Source organism: Phyllostomus discolor, chromosome 8, assembly GCF_004126475.2.
Source record: "Phyllostomus discolor isolate MPI-MPIP mPhyDis1 chromosome 8, mPhyDis1.pri.v3, whole genome shotgun sequence".
In the NCBI taxonomy this organism is placed as follows: Eukaryota; Metazoa; Chordata; class Mammalia; order Chiroptera; family Phyllostomidae; genus Phyllostomus; species Phyllostomus discolor.
Window position 1 is genome coordinate 94,597,492 of NC_040910.2, and position 17,088 is coordinate 94,614,579.

General features: G+C 37.6%; 1 protein-coding gene and 1 pseudogene across 7 annotated transcripts in view; both read right to left on the bottom strand.

Moving 5' to 3' along the window:
- Positions 1-17,088, bottom strand: part of ACACA (acetyl-CoA carboxylase alpha) — a 220,907-nt gene that overhangs the window by 118,207 nt on the left and 85,612 nt on the right. For 6 of the 7 annotated variants that reach the window (XM_036033622.1, XM_028520093.2, XM_036033620.1 and 3 more), the window contains 5 exons: positions 16,123-16,236; positions 14,814-14,927; positions 13,839-13,928; positions 12,123-12,241; positions 1,480-1,503 (listed from right to left, as the gene is read on the bottom strand). In XM_036033622.1, coding sequence (XP_035889515.1) covers positions 1,480-1,503; positions 12,123-12,241; positions 13,839-13,928; positions 14,814-14,927; positions 16,123-16,236 — 461 coding nt within the window. The remainder of the gene's footprint in view (positions 1-1,479; positions 1,504-12,122; positions 12,242-13,838; positions 13,929-14,813; positions 14,928-16,122; positions 16,237-17,088) is intronic. The other variant, XM_036033619.1, reaches the window with a different exon arrangement.
- Positions 6,931-7,088, bottom strand: LOC114504481 (annotated as a pseudogene).

A 17,088-nucleotide genomic window follows, 5' to 3' on the forward strand; every position in this document is an offset into this window, starting at 1 on the left:
CCCATTTTCCAAGGGCAGGCAAGAGAACCAAACAAAAGCACTCCCTTTCCTCTCCCCATCCAAATTGGACTTTAAAAGCTATAATGAGTTTTGATCACTTAATATTTAAAAGGAGAGGGACAAAAATAAACATAAGCCTATAAATATTTCAATGTATAACTGATCATGTACAAAGAGCTCACCACCAACTTAATATTACTTGAACATTTTGAGGATTCAATCCTAATCAGACTTGCTTTCCTCTCAAACTTGCATTGTGTTGCCTTGCTTAAGCTTACAAGCAGGAGGAACTCAAAATACTAAAATATCACTTGTGCTATATTGGCATGGAAACCTCTTCCCAGGGCTATACACATCAAAATGTAAATATACCTTTCCAATATGAATCTTATAGTAAGTTGAAATAAAACTTGACTTTCATACTATTATGACACTTTAACAGTTTAGAAAAATAGCTAACAAACTGATAAAATATGAGATCAGCTATTTCTGCATTTGCATTCCTCTAAGTGTAAAAAAAGAAGCAAATAAGAGAAACTTAAAGCTGAAAAAATTAGGAACGATTTGCCAGGATAAGAGGAACTTTAAGGGGTTGTCCTCTGAAAGCCCCAAGCTACACATATAACTTAGCAAAAAAAAAAGAAAAAGAGATGTTTACAGCAAAGCTGAACATCAAGCAGACAACTCCCCTATCGTATACAGCTAGAGGGGAGCTCTTCCCTACTAAGGCTTTTTGACTATTGCTCTTTTGAGCAGCTAAAGAAAAGCTGAAGGCATGTCTTCCAAATAGAATAACTTAGTATTAGGTGGGCCAAAGAGTACACATTTTTCATTTTCACCAATAACTTTATTGATTTGGATATTTTGAGCATGTTGGCTATCTCTCACATGGTATAATGATTGTTCTCAATTAATGTCTCAATTTGATTGCTATCAACTTCAACTGGTCTACCAGACCATGCAGCATCGTCCTATGAGAAGTCTCTAGTACAAAACTTCACAAAGCACTTTTGACACATTCAATCAGTCATAGCACCTTCACACACTGCACAAATCTTTTTTTTGCATTTAAGTGCCTTTTTACCTTTCTCGAAATAATAAAGCATAGTATGCTAAAAATGTTGCATATATTCTTCCATCTTCAATATTAAAATGGTTATACAAAATTTCCCTAATTTTGATAAAGTTTTTTTAAATGCATGCTGATATGACAGCTGTCACAATATAATCTAACAAAATTGTATAGAATGAAGTTAAAGATAAGTAAGTGCTACTAGAGCCATCATATGGAAAAAAAAAAAAACCAACAAATGAACTTTTTGGCCAACCCAGTACATTCAAAGGGGAGCTAAGGACTGGCTCCCTAGCAGAAAATAACATATTAGCTTGTCCATCATAGTGCTATTTTTTCCTCTGATTTCATTATTCTAAGTTACAAAAAGGTGCTTTTAATTGAAAAAAGAACTAAATATACGGTACCTGTTTAGCGTGGGGATGTTCCCTCTGTAATTAAACAATCACAATTAGTTACTGATAGGTTAGTAAAAGCCATAATAAAAGATTTGTCAGAGCAGATACAGACCAGTCATGAGGAGCTCCAATTTGGCAGCTCTGGCAGTCAGCAGACATAATTAAGTGCTCATTACCCTTCAACCTCCAGGGTGCCTCCAAAGAGGCATGCCTCCTGACCTACCTCACCACAGCAGCTGTTGATGGAAAGGGTTGAAACATATTTACCATGGATTTTTTATAGCTCTATTACAAAAAAAATAAGGCAGAATAGTGATAAAACACAGACTCATGAAGATTAATTCATGATATATTAAACTTCAACATGAAATACAATTCTTGACAAGGTTCTTACAGAATCTTCTTTCTTGTTCCTATTTTACTAAAAATGTAATAAGGAGGTCCATGGAAGTTGATTCCATAGCTCCTCCCACCTTAATTGCTTTTGTAAAATATGTGATGAACCTACAAATTCTCCTCCAAAGAAAAGAAGCCAGTGGGTTCCCAAGCTGCCTTTCTGAGTCTCTTCCACCGTGCTCCTCCTCCCATAGATCCGGGTGGGAGAGTCATGGTGCTGGTGCTGCTGGTGGTGCTGGTGTTGGTGGTGGTGTTGGAAAGGAAAGGAGGGTATTTTGTAGTTGAGGAGCTTAAAGGAACTGAAAATCATGCAGGAATGTAATGATAAATGATTCTAAGACTAGAGTGGTGTAAAATGTAAAAATTAACACTTTTTAAATTAAACAAGTTGAGGGTAATAATGACTCTTAAAAATTGCTGTAAGCTTAAAAACTCTAAGCATCTCATACACAAAACCTTACCTAAATTTGGCTAGCCCTAGATTTTCCCAATAAAGGATGTGCCAAAATCATGAAAAAAAGACTAGGTTAATTATGGAAACTGCAAAGCCAGCCTCCCAAATTCTCTTTGGTCTTTGCCACCAACTCTTTTTGTTTCTTAATATGGTGTCAGTCATTTTCTCAACTGAAAAAAAGACAAATTAAACCCCTCATTTCCAATGTTAAGAGGGCAAAGTTATACTTACCACCCACAATTTAAGAGTACTATAAGGGGCTTGATTGGTTGATATCTTAACCTTCTAACATTCTTTTATCAGCATTTAATCATTGTTGGGGTTTTCTGGCACACAGAGGACTTAATGGGCAGAACATAGTGGGTGGTGTTGATGATATGTGGGAAGGAGGAGAGAAGGAGGAAAATGATGCACTTTCCATGGCAGTGAAAGGAGCAGAACAGACTGAGCCGGCCATATAAATAAAAAGCTGTGACATATCACTGCACACAAACTGTATACCTCGTGTGATTTGTGAGTAGCAATGCTCTCTGCATCAAACCTGTATCACAGAGTGAATTCATAAGGCAGCAAAAGCAACCTCCGAGTGCAAAAACCTGCACCTTTGCTGTTTGGATTCTTTGAGCCTCTCACTAGGGGGAATGGGTTTCATTTTACAAGACAACATTAGTTATAATGCACTGGGCCCTCATCAACAAACAAAAAGTATGCATAGGTTCTAGAGCAGAGAGAAGTGAAACTAAGAAAACTAAACATAGATGCTAATGAGAATATAGGAAAGTCCTCCTTTTGAGATACAAAGGATTCTAAAGAAAGCAGTCACCTGTACTGTCCCTTCTCATGAACCTCATTTCACTCAGTTCAGAGAGAACCCTATAACCAAAGCAATCTCAGGCTCCATCTATCTAGGTTTCTGGAATTTAGAAACCGGTATAATCTCTCTCAACTGTTAACCAATTTCTTAAACTAATAAAACGGTCTCGCTGCTTCTGTAGTTCCACTCTAATCCCTTAGGGAGTCCTCGCAGGATGAGGGCCAAGTTTTCAGCAGAAAAGGGCCTGAATTGAAAAGAACACCACCAACAAAAAGCCAGCCCTTCTCCATCAGCAATTCGAGAGCTCTCATAGGGAGCCCCCTGCTGCTTTGTTATAGAAATTGTGCACCATCTACACAGCATGGGGTATGAAACACTCCCAACATCTCCAGTTTTTAAAGGAATGGCACAATCAATCATGTAAGAGGCAAGCTTAGAGGCAGCTTTTCCTTTTTGGTATAATAAGAATCTGTGGGGCTGGAGGGGAGATGAGCAGGGAAGGAAGGACAAATTCTCTATTACCAGGTAAGTACTTAGCCATGTCCATAATGATCATTTATATATATTGTTACCTTATACAGGGGCTATTGGATCAATTTAAGAATATGACCAATGTGGCATACTGCACACACTGTGATACTCTAGACAGTTAGGTGCATGGTCTGCACAAAAATAAACAATCAAGGAAGAGACTGTATATGAGTCAAATATTCCCATTTATGTGGCTAAAAATAAAATCTACCACATTCCGCTGCATACCAATCATGCAAAAATTGTCCAATTGCTCAATCTCTGATAAGGCAATCAACTGCATTTTCAAATACATGGGATATAAATTCATTTTCCATAAGACATTTGCTGTTTAGACCATTCCAAGCACTTAGGATGACTCTTCATTCACAATGTTTGATAAATATTGAAATCATTTTTCTTCCAGTAGAATAGCTCCATTTTACAGATGTGCTAACTGAGAAACCAAAGGGGATGCTTTCCAAGGACACTGTTCAACATGGTGCCATAAACCAGAATCTAAACCTGGCAATTTCTCATTTCAGTTTCCGAGGCCAGCATTCTACATCAATATAAAGTAAATTTAAAGAAGGACGAGAGAAATCCTTTGAATTCTGAACTTCCTGGCATTAGGTCACCTCTGATTTTATTGATCTGTCTGCCTAGAATGGCTGGAGAGCCTGCTTCAATATGAATGCAAAGTCAGAGTTGCTGCCTGCTAGCCGAACCCTCTTTATTTAAGGAACACTGACTTCTCTGGCAGTCACAAGTTCTCTGAGCCTTTTACCATCCCTTCCAGCTGAATCTCATTTTGCTTGGTTCTCCCTGGCCCTACATAAATCTTTTATCACATAAAAAATGCTCCCAATTCTTTTGCCTTCTATCTTGAAGGGGGAAAGAAGACCCTATTTGAAAATGATGGGGATGCATGCAAACAAGAGTGGTTACACCAAGCTGTGACTGAGAGCAATATAGGGTGAATCTTTTGAAATCAGGCAGCAAAGCAGAATCAGAAGAGGTCGGCTGAATAACCTACTAGCAGTCACCAACAGCAGTACCATAGGAGGAAGAGCAATTTGACTGGCTGTGACCAGTGGTGGTCTCCTTGCGTGACTATATTTCTGCAGGAGAATCCAAATCAAGAGCTATAAACACATCTGAACCATGTATTTCTCCTGGCATCTCCCCTACCACCTCCTTGCAATTCATATGCCCTGATTCCATTGCAGAGCTTCAGTTTACGATAAAATGATCACTGATTCATTCATTTGCATCCCCTTTAAAGCCCTTTCTTTGCTCTGCTGGATGACTTTGCTCTTTCTAAAACAAGTATGCCAACAGAGCTACAGCATTACCGCTGCCTGTTGTATAATTAGCCACAAACTCACAGCACAAAACTACAGGGATTTACAGGTGCCCTGGATTCTGCTTCTCCTTCCCCCTGTTATCAGCTAGTCTTCCTTGACAAGAAGGGACCTTGGGCTACTCTAATAATATATTGAGAGTTTTAAACTCGACTCTCCAACCTTACAAGTCTAGAGTGCCAAAATAACACAGCAGAGACTAGCAGCTGAGCCATGGATACAGGAAAGCACTTTGGTAAGCACTTAAACCTGCTGAGAATCTCCTCTTCTCCCAGATGCTTGCATCTTATCAGCAGACTACGCTGAATGAAAGAAGCAAGCGCTGAAGGATTTTATTTATTTATAGCTCTTTCTGGCCTGCTAACTACAACCATGTACTCCTGCTGCTAAAAAATGCTACAAGTTGGGTAACTTTTGAGTGTCTCAGTATGATCCAAAGAAGGGTCTAATCTCTGGGTGTCAAAGATTATCAGAATCCTCAAAAATGGCAGCAGGCTGCTGATTCGTCACATGGCAGCCTTCTGATTCCTGAATTTCCTCACACCCTTCTTCATAAAAAGAAGGTCCAGAGGACACACACTGGCAGCTAAACATTGAAGGTGCCAAGCAGCCTAAACATGACCAAAACATGTGCTGTCAGGGGAGAACACAGCCGACCTCTTCTGCATGTGAGACATGAAAAAATGGAAAGTACTTGAATTAAAACACTATAACAAAGAAGGCCAAATTCACAAGGAGTGAATAGCAGAAAAGGTACAATACAACTTGACTTAACTAAGGCATGGATTTCCATCTAAAAAATAGGTGGAAATGAACACCAATAGGTCCTCACCCATTATGTATGTATAGAAACATACAAAATACACTTTCATCTCCTCCATCAATTTGATGCTTCTCATTTGAACCACAGATAAAGTTATTTTAAAAATGAACTATGTTTGTTAATACATACTACTCATGAAAATCATTTGGAGTTTTAAATTTTAAAGTCCCAGACTGTCTTAATACATATAGCCATATGCATAGTCAGAGTTTATGGGATAATATACTTTACATGATCGTATAAATATAGCTATATTTTAGAAGCTCAAATACAGAAGCTGAGTAAACAACTTATCTGTTTCCAGATTATTCTCAGTAACTTAATATGCCCACAGCTAAGTGGAATCCTGAATGTTGAATGATTCGATGAATTGTCAAGAATAAAGACATTCAGGACGATGCTTTGGTGTAACAAGCTTTTCCTTCACTAGTCCCAGAAAGTGAGAAAGCAGGATCTCAGAATGGGGAAAAGGGCAAACACACACACCTCAGTCTCTAAACCGTGAGCCTAACCAGAGAAGAGCAAGAAAAAGCTTAATGACATAGTCTGGGCTCCAGGATGAATTTATGTAAAATATTGGTGGAACTCACTAAAGAGCTTGGGTGATGGAATCTCAGACAAGAGAATCAAGTTCTGAAAGTCTGGACAATGATAAAATGTTCTAGTGCAGATCAGCTGTCCAGATTATTTGTACACCAAGAAAACGACTGAAGAAACTCATTCACCTCTTTAAAAACCATTTGCTAACTGGTTACAAGTCACCTTTAAAAAAAAAAAAGAAAACAAAACAAAACAAAAGCAAAAATCCCCTCCCCTCAAAATAATTCACCTACAGTAGGACATAGCCTTTCAAGAGTAAGAAGATACAGAATAAGACATACACACACGCCACATATGTATAGGTTTCCTATTATGCTTAAGTCAAGAAAGTCTCTACAGCTGCTGGTACTCAAGGGAATTTAAGAAGAAAAGGGTATATTTACACCAGGAGCTTCCCTGAGTGAAGCTCTGGTGTAAATATAAACTGGATCCTCTGGTGAATAAGACCTGGGAATACCAAATAAATTGCAACTACACTTTCTTGAAAACACTTGAAAGTCTTCAGTAGAAGATCAAGAAGATAACATACCTTGAATGAAGCCTTCCTAGTAAGAAGGATGATGCAGAAAGTCATTGAGATCAAAAGTAGTTTTCAATTAGCAATAATTGTGCCTTAGATAAACCCCATTGGCTACAATACTACCACTGTGCAAAGCTTGAGATTAGAAATAAACTCTTTAGTGATCTGCTTCTTTTTTTTAAAATAGTGAGAGCAGTATGAGAAAAAAAACAAAGCCAAATTACACTGAAACACAGAGGTAACTAAATATCAAGTAAAAGTTTCAGTCGAGCAAAATGAGTAAGTGCTAGAGATCTGTTGTATAACATTGCACTTAAAGTTAATATTGTACACTTGAAATTTTGTTAAGAGGGTAGATCTCATGTTAAATGTTCTTTCCACAGAAAAATAAAAACATTTTAAAGTATTAAAAAATATCAAGCAATACAAAGTCCTATAATAAATTTAAACAAAAATAAAAAGGTACCAAACACATTAGCCACCCACTAACTGCCCAAGTGTGCCCCTCCCACAAAAGCAGGGTGGGGCAGCTTCTCCCTTCCCAGAGGCTGCTCCACTTACTTGCAATGGAAATTACTTGTGTTTTACCTACTTCCCTAAAAATCAAAATATGTTCTAATGGGGAAATGGGTCTTCAACCCAAACAGTAGCAGACATTTTCCCGAAAAAATTACTCTGCTGTTGTCAGTTTGCAGACAGAAAGCCATGTTTCATCCTGACCCATGAGGGCTAAATCACTAGTTGAAAACAAACTGCAGGGATGGAATTCCACCAGGAGACCCCATACACAACAGGAGACTGGACCCTTGCTTTGATAATGCACCTTAGAAAGATATATTCACTTCTAAGGACTTGCTGGGCACATGTAGTCTACTTGAAATGAATGCCTGGGCAGGAATGTAAAGACCAAGTCCCAAGAAAGAAAATGCAAAACTTAGTTAAAAAATGTATCTATTTTCTCACCAAGAATTTTTGCTTTGTTAACCCCAATTGGGAAAAATACTATAAAATTGTGTTTTACATTGATAAGTATGTCTACTCCTATATCTATTCTCTGTTATCACTGAATATTTTTAAAAGCATGCATTAAGTATCACAGCAGAATATCTGTAATATCAGATGTTGATAATTCATGTAATTACTAAGAACAAGTAACATAAGAAGAGTTTTGTTTTTTTTTAATCTCTCCAAGGGTTACTACTATTAACATAAAACAAAGAGTACTTAGTATAATAGTCCTAATTAATTTTTGGTCTAGTGTTGGGCCGTCCATGTGGCTAGGAAGACTTGAAATATGACTAATTTGTATCAAGACATGCTGTAAGTATAAAATATACTATAAATTTCAAAGACTTATATGAATGGAAGATATCTCATTAATAATTTTTTATTATATAGTGAAATAGTATTGATTATAATGGGTTAAATAAAATGTTGTTAAAAGTAATTTTATCTATTTTTATTATCCTTTTAAATGTGTCCAATAGAAAATTTGAAATTACACATGTGTCTTATATTACACAGTAGTGCCCCTTATTTGCAGTTTCACATTCTGTGGTTTCATTGGCCCACAGTCAACCAAGGTCTGAAAATGTCAAGTGGAAAATTCCAGAAATTAATAATTCATAAGTTTTAAATTGTGCACTGTTCTGAGTACCCTACTGCATCTCATCACATAGTCATTGTCTCATCTCATATCAACCCAAGATATTTTGAAAAGAAGACTACATTCACATAACTTTTATGATATTGTTCTAACTGTTCTTTTATTATTAGTTATTGATGTTAATCCCTTACTGTGCCTAATTTATAAATTAAACTTTACCATAAGTATGTGTATATAAGAAAAAAAAGTATACATAGGGTTTGGCACTATCCCTGCTTTCAGTCACCCACTGGGGGTCTTGGGATGTGTCCTCCAAGGGTAGGGGGACTGTGTTGGTGTTGCACAGTGCTTGGTCTAGCAACAGTGATTCTCAACTGTAGTTGTCCGTCAGAATTATCAGAGCTTTTTCAAAAAGGGGTCCCCTGGACTCTGGTTCAAAATAAATCAGAATCTTGGGAGTCAGGACCCCAAGGTATGTATTTTTATAACACTTTCTAGATAATTCTTAGAATCATTAACTTAGAGGTTAGTGGACATAATCGTGTCCTGGAGCCTTATAGGACAGGGAGTGGAATGCACACTGGTCAACAGTCTCCTGTAACTTATTTCTGTAGAAGAAGAAACATGCTTGTTTAAAAGGGTAAGAACAGAAAAGAATAATAGTATTGGAGTTAGGAAAAAAGTTGGAACTTGGCTCAAAACTAGCTAAAAACGAAGAGACCCGAGACCCTAGAATTTTTTTGTAAAGCAAGCAGGCCTACTATATAATAAAGACTCTGGCCTTTATCCCTGGTGAGAGAGAGAGAGAGAGAGAGGGAGGGAAGGAGAGAAAGAGAGAGACTAAATCCTTGGAATTTCTCAAGTAACAGAAGTGTCTTCATTATTCATGAGCCCCTTGGATCACACCTGAATTTATGCTGAGAGATGAAATAACTCAGGACAAAGGCTGCTCACTAGAAAGACCAAACATGTAATTAGAGAGTTGGGGGCTTTGAGCCAGATGGACTTCTGTGGAGGAGGGACAGGTTGGAGATCAAGTTTAATCATGTGGTTGATGATTCAATCAGTCATACTGTTGTAATGAAACCCTGATAAAAATTCTGGACACCGAAGCTCAGTGACACTTCTTGGTTGGTGAACACATTGATAGACGGTAGGATGACATACCCTGGTTCCACAGGAAAAGAACAGAGAGGTTCTGTGTTCAGGGCCCACCCAGACCTTACTCGATGTTTCTCCTCACTTGGCTGGTCCTGATCAATGTCCTTTATAATAAAATTGTGATCATAAGTATAGTGCTTTCCTGACTTTCATCAAGTTGTTCTAATGAAATGTTGAACCTGAGGGTACCATGGAAGCCGCAAAATTTGTAACCAATTGGTCAAAAAGTGGTGGCCTTGTAATGCCAACAGTGGCCTCTTCTGAATTAGGAGCAGTTTTGTAGAGAACTGAGCCCATAACTATCGAATCTGCTCTAATTTGAGGTGGTTAGTATCACGATTTAATTGCAATATACTAGTTGGTGTCAGAATAAGGTCACAATTCCACACTGTAACAAAAACATTTGTAAGAAAATATAAAATCTTCTAAAACAAAATTCAACTTGTAATTACTGAATAAATTATACTCTAAACTGAATATATCATTCTGTGATTTAATTGACATTTTATACTCCTATACTAACAGGAACTTCAGATCTAAAACAAGAATTAGAGTAGTTTTTACATTTTTCTGGTTGTTAGAAGATTATTTTCTTTGCTCCTTTGTTTGCCTTTATCTTTACTTTTAAACCTATACCGATAATAATGATAATAATAGTAGTAATAATAATAATCCAGTAGTGTATCATTTTATATACACACAACCAAAGACTTTCCAGAGGTGACAGAATTATAGTCTGTCAAGTCTGGTCTTTTATCCATGGGGGTGTGTACACTTCAGATGCTGGGAGGGACAATTGTACAAGGTTTGAAACCATATCAGAAATAATTAAGATTCACACCCTTGAGATAGAAAGGTGAGTAAGATTTCTTAACAGTTAAGGGGCATCTGTCTCATTTTCCAGTCGACTATCCCTCACCAAGCTGGACACATATCCGCAAATAAAAAAGTAGGACAGGGAGAGCAATTCAGAAAGACAAGGGGAGCGATGAGGAGAGAAGGAAATCACAAGCAGCTCTGCAGCCTGACTACAAATCACTGCCCAAAGGGAAGAGGTGGTAGGAAGCAGGAAAAAAAGGAGAATGTCCTGAGAATTACAAAGAGCATTAACTATAGCGTGTAGTTCTCTACAATTATTCAAGGAATGCAGGAAAAGAAAGACGACTGAGGGCTGAGCCCAGTGTGCCGTGAGTACTTCACCACTCGCTGAAGGACAACCATTCGTTTCTAGAAAATGAGATTCTGAAATCCATGGAGGCAAAAAGGCACCGAGAGATGCTTGCTTGCAAGGACATACGCTTTTCTCTGCCAGCCGTAAGGTATATTTGAGGCAGAGAAGCGAAAGGATCTTCTGAGACAAAGAAGAGAAGTACTTTTCCCGAAGATGCCTCTCTGCTCTCCTGCTGACCTGTGCTGGATCAACAGTGGCATCCAGTGGCCGAAAGTCTCAGCACAGACTTCTTTGTCTCCAGGAAGGGTTTCCACTGCTTTGGGTGAAGTGGCAATTCAGAACAAAGCTATTTCTGGTGTCTGTGACTAAGGGTCCCCAAAGACAGGGTACTTTGTAATATAAAGTGAAGAACCAAAGGCTATAAAGAAGAAATGGAGGGGGGCAGCTTAAGATTGGCTGTGGTATTTATATTTCCTGTGGTATTACTAAAAAGAATGAAAATACAAAAGGGGATGAATGTATGTGTGGGTAGAATTCCTAGGTTTTCACTGCCTCAGAATAGTTTAAAAATAAATGAGTAAACAAGACAAAGTGTTTTCATTTTAAAACTGATGCAATACTAAAACAAATTTCTTCATGTACATTTTATTTTTTTAAGGGCTTAGGAAGGGAAAATAGTGGAATTAGCATGGCTTAATTAAATCATTTACTTGAATTTAAGTTTGCCCTGGAGTGTGATTTTTAAAAACTGAGTGTCAATTGCTAAATTCAGGTGTCTGTTTTTAGGGAGATAATGAAATTGGATTAGATATAACCTTAATCCATAGAAAAACATATTGAAAAGAAGAGCATTCTAACAAAGATATTTTTATATCCAAATATTCACTTCAACTGCTAAAAAAGTAATTTTCTGGCCAAGTTCCATCAAGAAAATGCTAGTAAATTTTTTCTAACTAAAAAAAAAAAAAAAGCCATATTTCCTCAGTGACAAAATGTAAGCAAAAATAAGTAAAGTAATCCTAAATTTGCATCTTAATTAGACCACACTTTATTTCTCCCGGTCAAAGGTCAAAAAAGAGTGAGCAGAGGAGACTCCTCTCGTGGTTTAAGTTTGTTCATTTTCTGCTCTACATTTCTAGCTGTAAAAAACATGGGACTGTCATATACATTACTCCCTTAAGTCTCCTGATGGAGTGCTGGCTGGCTCAGGTGCACATACCGGCTCACACTCACCTGTTTGGATGGGACGTGGGCAGCATGAACTGGAATTCCACCACGCAGGTGCTGTCCTTAAGCTGGCGGTGCTGTACGCTGTTAAGTTCATAGGCAATATAAGCCCTTCGAACATACACCTGGTTAAAAAGTAATCCTCAGTAAATACACTTTAAAAACAGAAGCTAAGAGATGTAGCCCAGGAAAAAGACAGTCTTGAAAAGAGGTGTCTGATAGTAAAGGTGGTCTGTGATGACAGAAGTCTCAAGTCAGTCTGTATAAAAATACGTTGCTTTAATTAACAAAGCTGGAATCTTAAAACTATACCCATGATTATAAATGAAAACAAAACTAGCCTGCCTAGCTGGACACCTCCAGGTGTGCCATAAGCCTTTCACACTAACCTAAACACATTAGAAGGCTGGATCGTAAGCAAAAGAAAGCATATAGAATCACAACTTATTAACTCATTATACATGATCATTTCAACAGAAGATAAAAGCAAGCAGTGAAAAAAATGAAAGGCGCGGATTCTGGGCCACTTGAGAGGTGGAGATAGAAGACAGAAAGAATTACAGGATAGTCCAATCTTTTTACTACCTTGTACCTCTGTTTTGTTTCGTTTTCCCGTTGCCCAAAATAAATTTTAGATTATTTACATCCTCCAAACACTAGGAAAAAGCACTAGGGCATAATTTGATATATAATATCTCAAACACGCTCTTGACTCAAGAGTTAAAAGAAATAGCAACAGGCTACATCTCAGCAAAACCATCAGTCCAACCTTGCGCACTTCACAGACAATTTGCCAAGCACATAAAATGCTACATGGAATTCTATCAGCATCTGAGGTATGTATAAGGAGATTCCTCATTAAATGGCATGAAAGAACTGTAAAACACTTAGATATTTTTAAAATTTGGTATTTACTGAGTAGGATACATTACACTCTACCCACAGAATACAAATAGAGTAACTCAAAAGAGCTTGTGGACAGACTGTAGTGATGTCATATTACATAAGATCATTTAAAACATTCCTTTTCCTCATCTTCAAAAAATATTCACTTGGCAATTGTATAGCAGTACTCAGGGACTGCAATTTTTGTGGTTAATGAGGTAGTGAGCTATAGTGGAAACAGAAAAGTCTGTAAGTTAGATTCAAATGCAAACTCTTCTACTTATTATCTATGTGAATTTAGACAAGTCACTTAACCTCTGAATCTTCCTTTCTTACTTCATGAAGTAATTGTAGGATTAAATGAGAAAAATAAAGTAAAGCACCTAAAACACAGTTCATTAAATGTTATGACATTTTCCCCATGATGAAATATTTCATAAGAGCTGCCTGACAATACAGGATACAAGTAAAATCCATTTTATTTGGCCTACATCACAAAATGGTACATGTTCTGGTCAGCCCTATATTTTTTCACTTATTGTGTTATAGGAAATCCTAATTCATTATGAAATGGGATAATGAAATATAACTAGAAAGTAGAGACTATTAAAAAGTGCAGGCAGCTGTTTTCCTGTGATGAGAGCCCAGCAGCTGATGACTCGTTCTAGAGGAAACATTTGGGTAAAGCATTAGTTTCAGAGGAAAAGAAGATTCTACTCTTAGGAACCAACCTTAAAGCCAAAGAAAAATAACTGATACAATAGCCAAATAGACAGAAGAAATCAACTAGAAAACAAGAAAAAGGTCGTGTCATGTTACGTTACTAAGAAAACTTACCTCCAGAGCCGCCATCCTCACTACCTGGTTGCTGTGATAGAAGAAGTTTGGTAAGACATCAAAGATAGACGTTTCAGACAAGATGAGTTTCTGGAAGGTACAAAGACAAACTTAAACCATTGCATCCAAAGGAGAACAATGTCAAAATTTAGTATTTGAAGCATATTAGTAAAACTTAAGAATTCTGTCTATGAATGCCATGTACAAACTTACCTTCTTTGTGCCTCAGCTTCCTGAAGCTACAAAATGGGGAAAATAATGATAACCTATGCTCTTAGGCTGTTGTGAGCATTCAAAGAGTTAATATATATAATCCTTAGAATGCATGAACAATGCATTAATTATACATTAATCTGTGTTTATGACTATTATTATTCTTTCTGACATATATCTCTACTCAACTTCTTAAATATCGTCTCAGTACTCCACTATGATAAACCAATAGATTTGAACCCCAGTTGAAACCCTCTATTTCAACCATAAACCAAATAAACAAAAACGTCTTTCTTCCCTCCCTAGGTTTCCCAGAAAGAAATCTGACAGGAAGCCTGAAGATGCCTTTGGCTGGATATAACAATATTATCCTTATGTTCAGGTAGACAAATAAAAAGTCATTCCTGAGAAAATGGTATTTAAAAAATAATAGGTCCTTCCAATTAGTAAAATTAGCCAGTACTCTTTTATAAAATTGGCTCTATATGAAGCTTACTAGGAAGCTTTAAAAGAAAATTAAAGCATAAGACGTAGACTTCAATAAGACACTCAAGCAGACCTATTTGATTTTTAAGCTAAACCACAATTCTAACAGTATTTTTCATGAAAAAATATTCAGAAGTATAAATCATTTTAGTAAGTCAAGGTATAAAATTTCATTACATGAAAAATCAAAATTGATTGATTGCTTACTTAATTAAACTATGCTTGGGAACAAAGGGAACAAGAGTACAGAGAGGTAAAAAGGGGCTGTAAGTATACCTGCAGGTTCTCAATACAAAACTGATGTCCGTACATGTCAATAGCTGATAGGAAGATAGACTCTACTTGGTTATGGCGAAGCTCATATGATGGCAAATGAGAGGCAATAAGAACCTAGAGTGAGAGCAAAATAAGAGGCATAAGTTCCTGAGGGAGTGATTATTCTAGGCTCCTATTAGGCAGCTCTGATACAAAAGCAATAAATATAAATCTCTAAGTGCAGGCATCAAAGATAAAACAGAGACCAAGTAAAACAACTTCTAGGTCCTGTAACATAAAGCCAATGCCACCAAATACTGCATCTCAGTTGACTCTCACCATGATTTGCGTTGTGGGCTATTTCCCATGGGGGGTAGGGGGAAGGGAGAGAAAACAGCTTCAATCAAGTTCCATCAGTGCATGTGATTTACCATTGCAAGGCTGCTAGTCCTGGGGACTGCCTGACTAGCTGTTAATTGGGAATCAGGTCTGGCAGGGAGCAGCTGTGGGGAAGGTAGATGCAGCGGAGCTAGCCTTTTGCAACTCTGAAGTAGAAAGACGGACTAGGAAAAACTGCTCTGACAGCCCCAGGTACTCAGCAGCAAGGAAAAGGCGTCAGGATGTAACACCGATGCATATGAGGGGCAGAGAGAATGAAAGCAGCGTCACAAACAAACAGGGACACGGTAGGACCTGAATACTCTCAGCAGGTCACTGAGAGGTTCAATAACTTTGAGTAGTTCAGTGACATGGATACAATTGTAGAGAAAGCAGAAGGTCACTGAACAGCTTCAAATGCTGCTTCCTTGTCAGTGCCCATGCACAGAAACACAAAGGGAGCGCCAACTCTAGGCTTCCCTGCTGAAACCTTTTGGAATGGAAATGAAGACTACAGGGTGAAACTAACTGGACTTCTCTGGGGTTGTTCTGATTGCTAGCCCTAAGATTCATTTCATTATCTTTCTGCTTTCCACACTTGATTTTTTCCTATACACTTAAAAGTTTTCACCTGCTTCTAAGCTCCCTTTGGGAAGTAAGAAATATGGAGTCTATTGCCTTCCTCCACATGACCCTGATTTACCATCACAGGGCTAGCAGAAAGGGTGGAGAACTGTAACAGGATTTTATATGGGGAAAGGGCTCCTATTTTTAAGAGACTCAATGTTCATCTTTTCCTGTCTCTTTAAAAAAATATATACCACATGAAAACATTTGTTCTGAGGGCAATGGGACATAGACATTTGCATCTCTGTAAGGTGACTGAATAAAAGCTCATTGCCCAATCTATGGAAATCATTCCTCCCTCAGGATAACCAACACATGTCCTTACCTGGCGTGCTCGAAGTGCCACTTTGGCATTGGTGGTCTTACTGAGTTGAGTTAGCTCTGTGAGGATATTCAGTAGCTCATCAGTGAGAGTAGGGTCCCGGCCACACAACTGATCCTAATTGTTTGTGTGAAAAATAAACATACACATGTATATTAAAAGAAACTTGTGGATAGGGCTTTGAACTGGGGAAAGGGGAATAAAAACCAAGTAAACACAGTTGGATTAATATAAAAAATGCAAACTTCATGTTTTTTATTTTGTTTTTGAATCCAAACAACACGGTAAAGATGATCCCAGAGGAAACTGCTGCTAGAAGAAGCTTAAATCCCTCAGTCTTCAGATTCAAAATTCCGAATGTATTTCTTCATAAATCAACACTATACCTTTGACATGCAGAAGAAATCATCAGAGACCATTAAAAGAGGTCAAGGGACTTTGAGTAAGAAATAACAAGATGATGTTTTAAGAGGTTTTAAATATTAATAATATAGGGACTAACGGCTTCCTGTTCCTTTTTCCCACTTTTGGGGAAAAAGGCAAAATGTAAAGCGAAAGAAACCACTCCTGGTGGTTCTCATTCCACAAACCAAATGTTCAGCATCCCAGGAGGGTGCAAAACAGAAACACAAGAACAAATTATTCATTTATAAACACACACTAAATAAAAACACCATCTCACATTCTGACAATTCTATACCCCAAATCATTTATCCTCCTGCTGCACCAAGAATCATTCCAGGATACCTAAATATGGTGAATCCTTAGATGGATTAGAAGAAAAAACACAGCCCCTACCATACAACCCACGGTTTATTCAGTGATGGGTAGCTTCTCTCCTAAAAATTAAAAATTGTTAAGAAAAATCTCTATCATGTTTTGAGAAAAATATTTCTTCTCCAGCGGGATGTCAGTTGAGCCCCTAAATTCATCCATATAATTCTCATCTATGCTGAAAGACTGCAGATG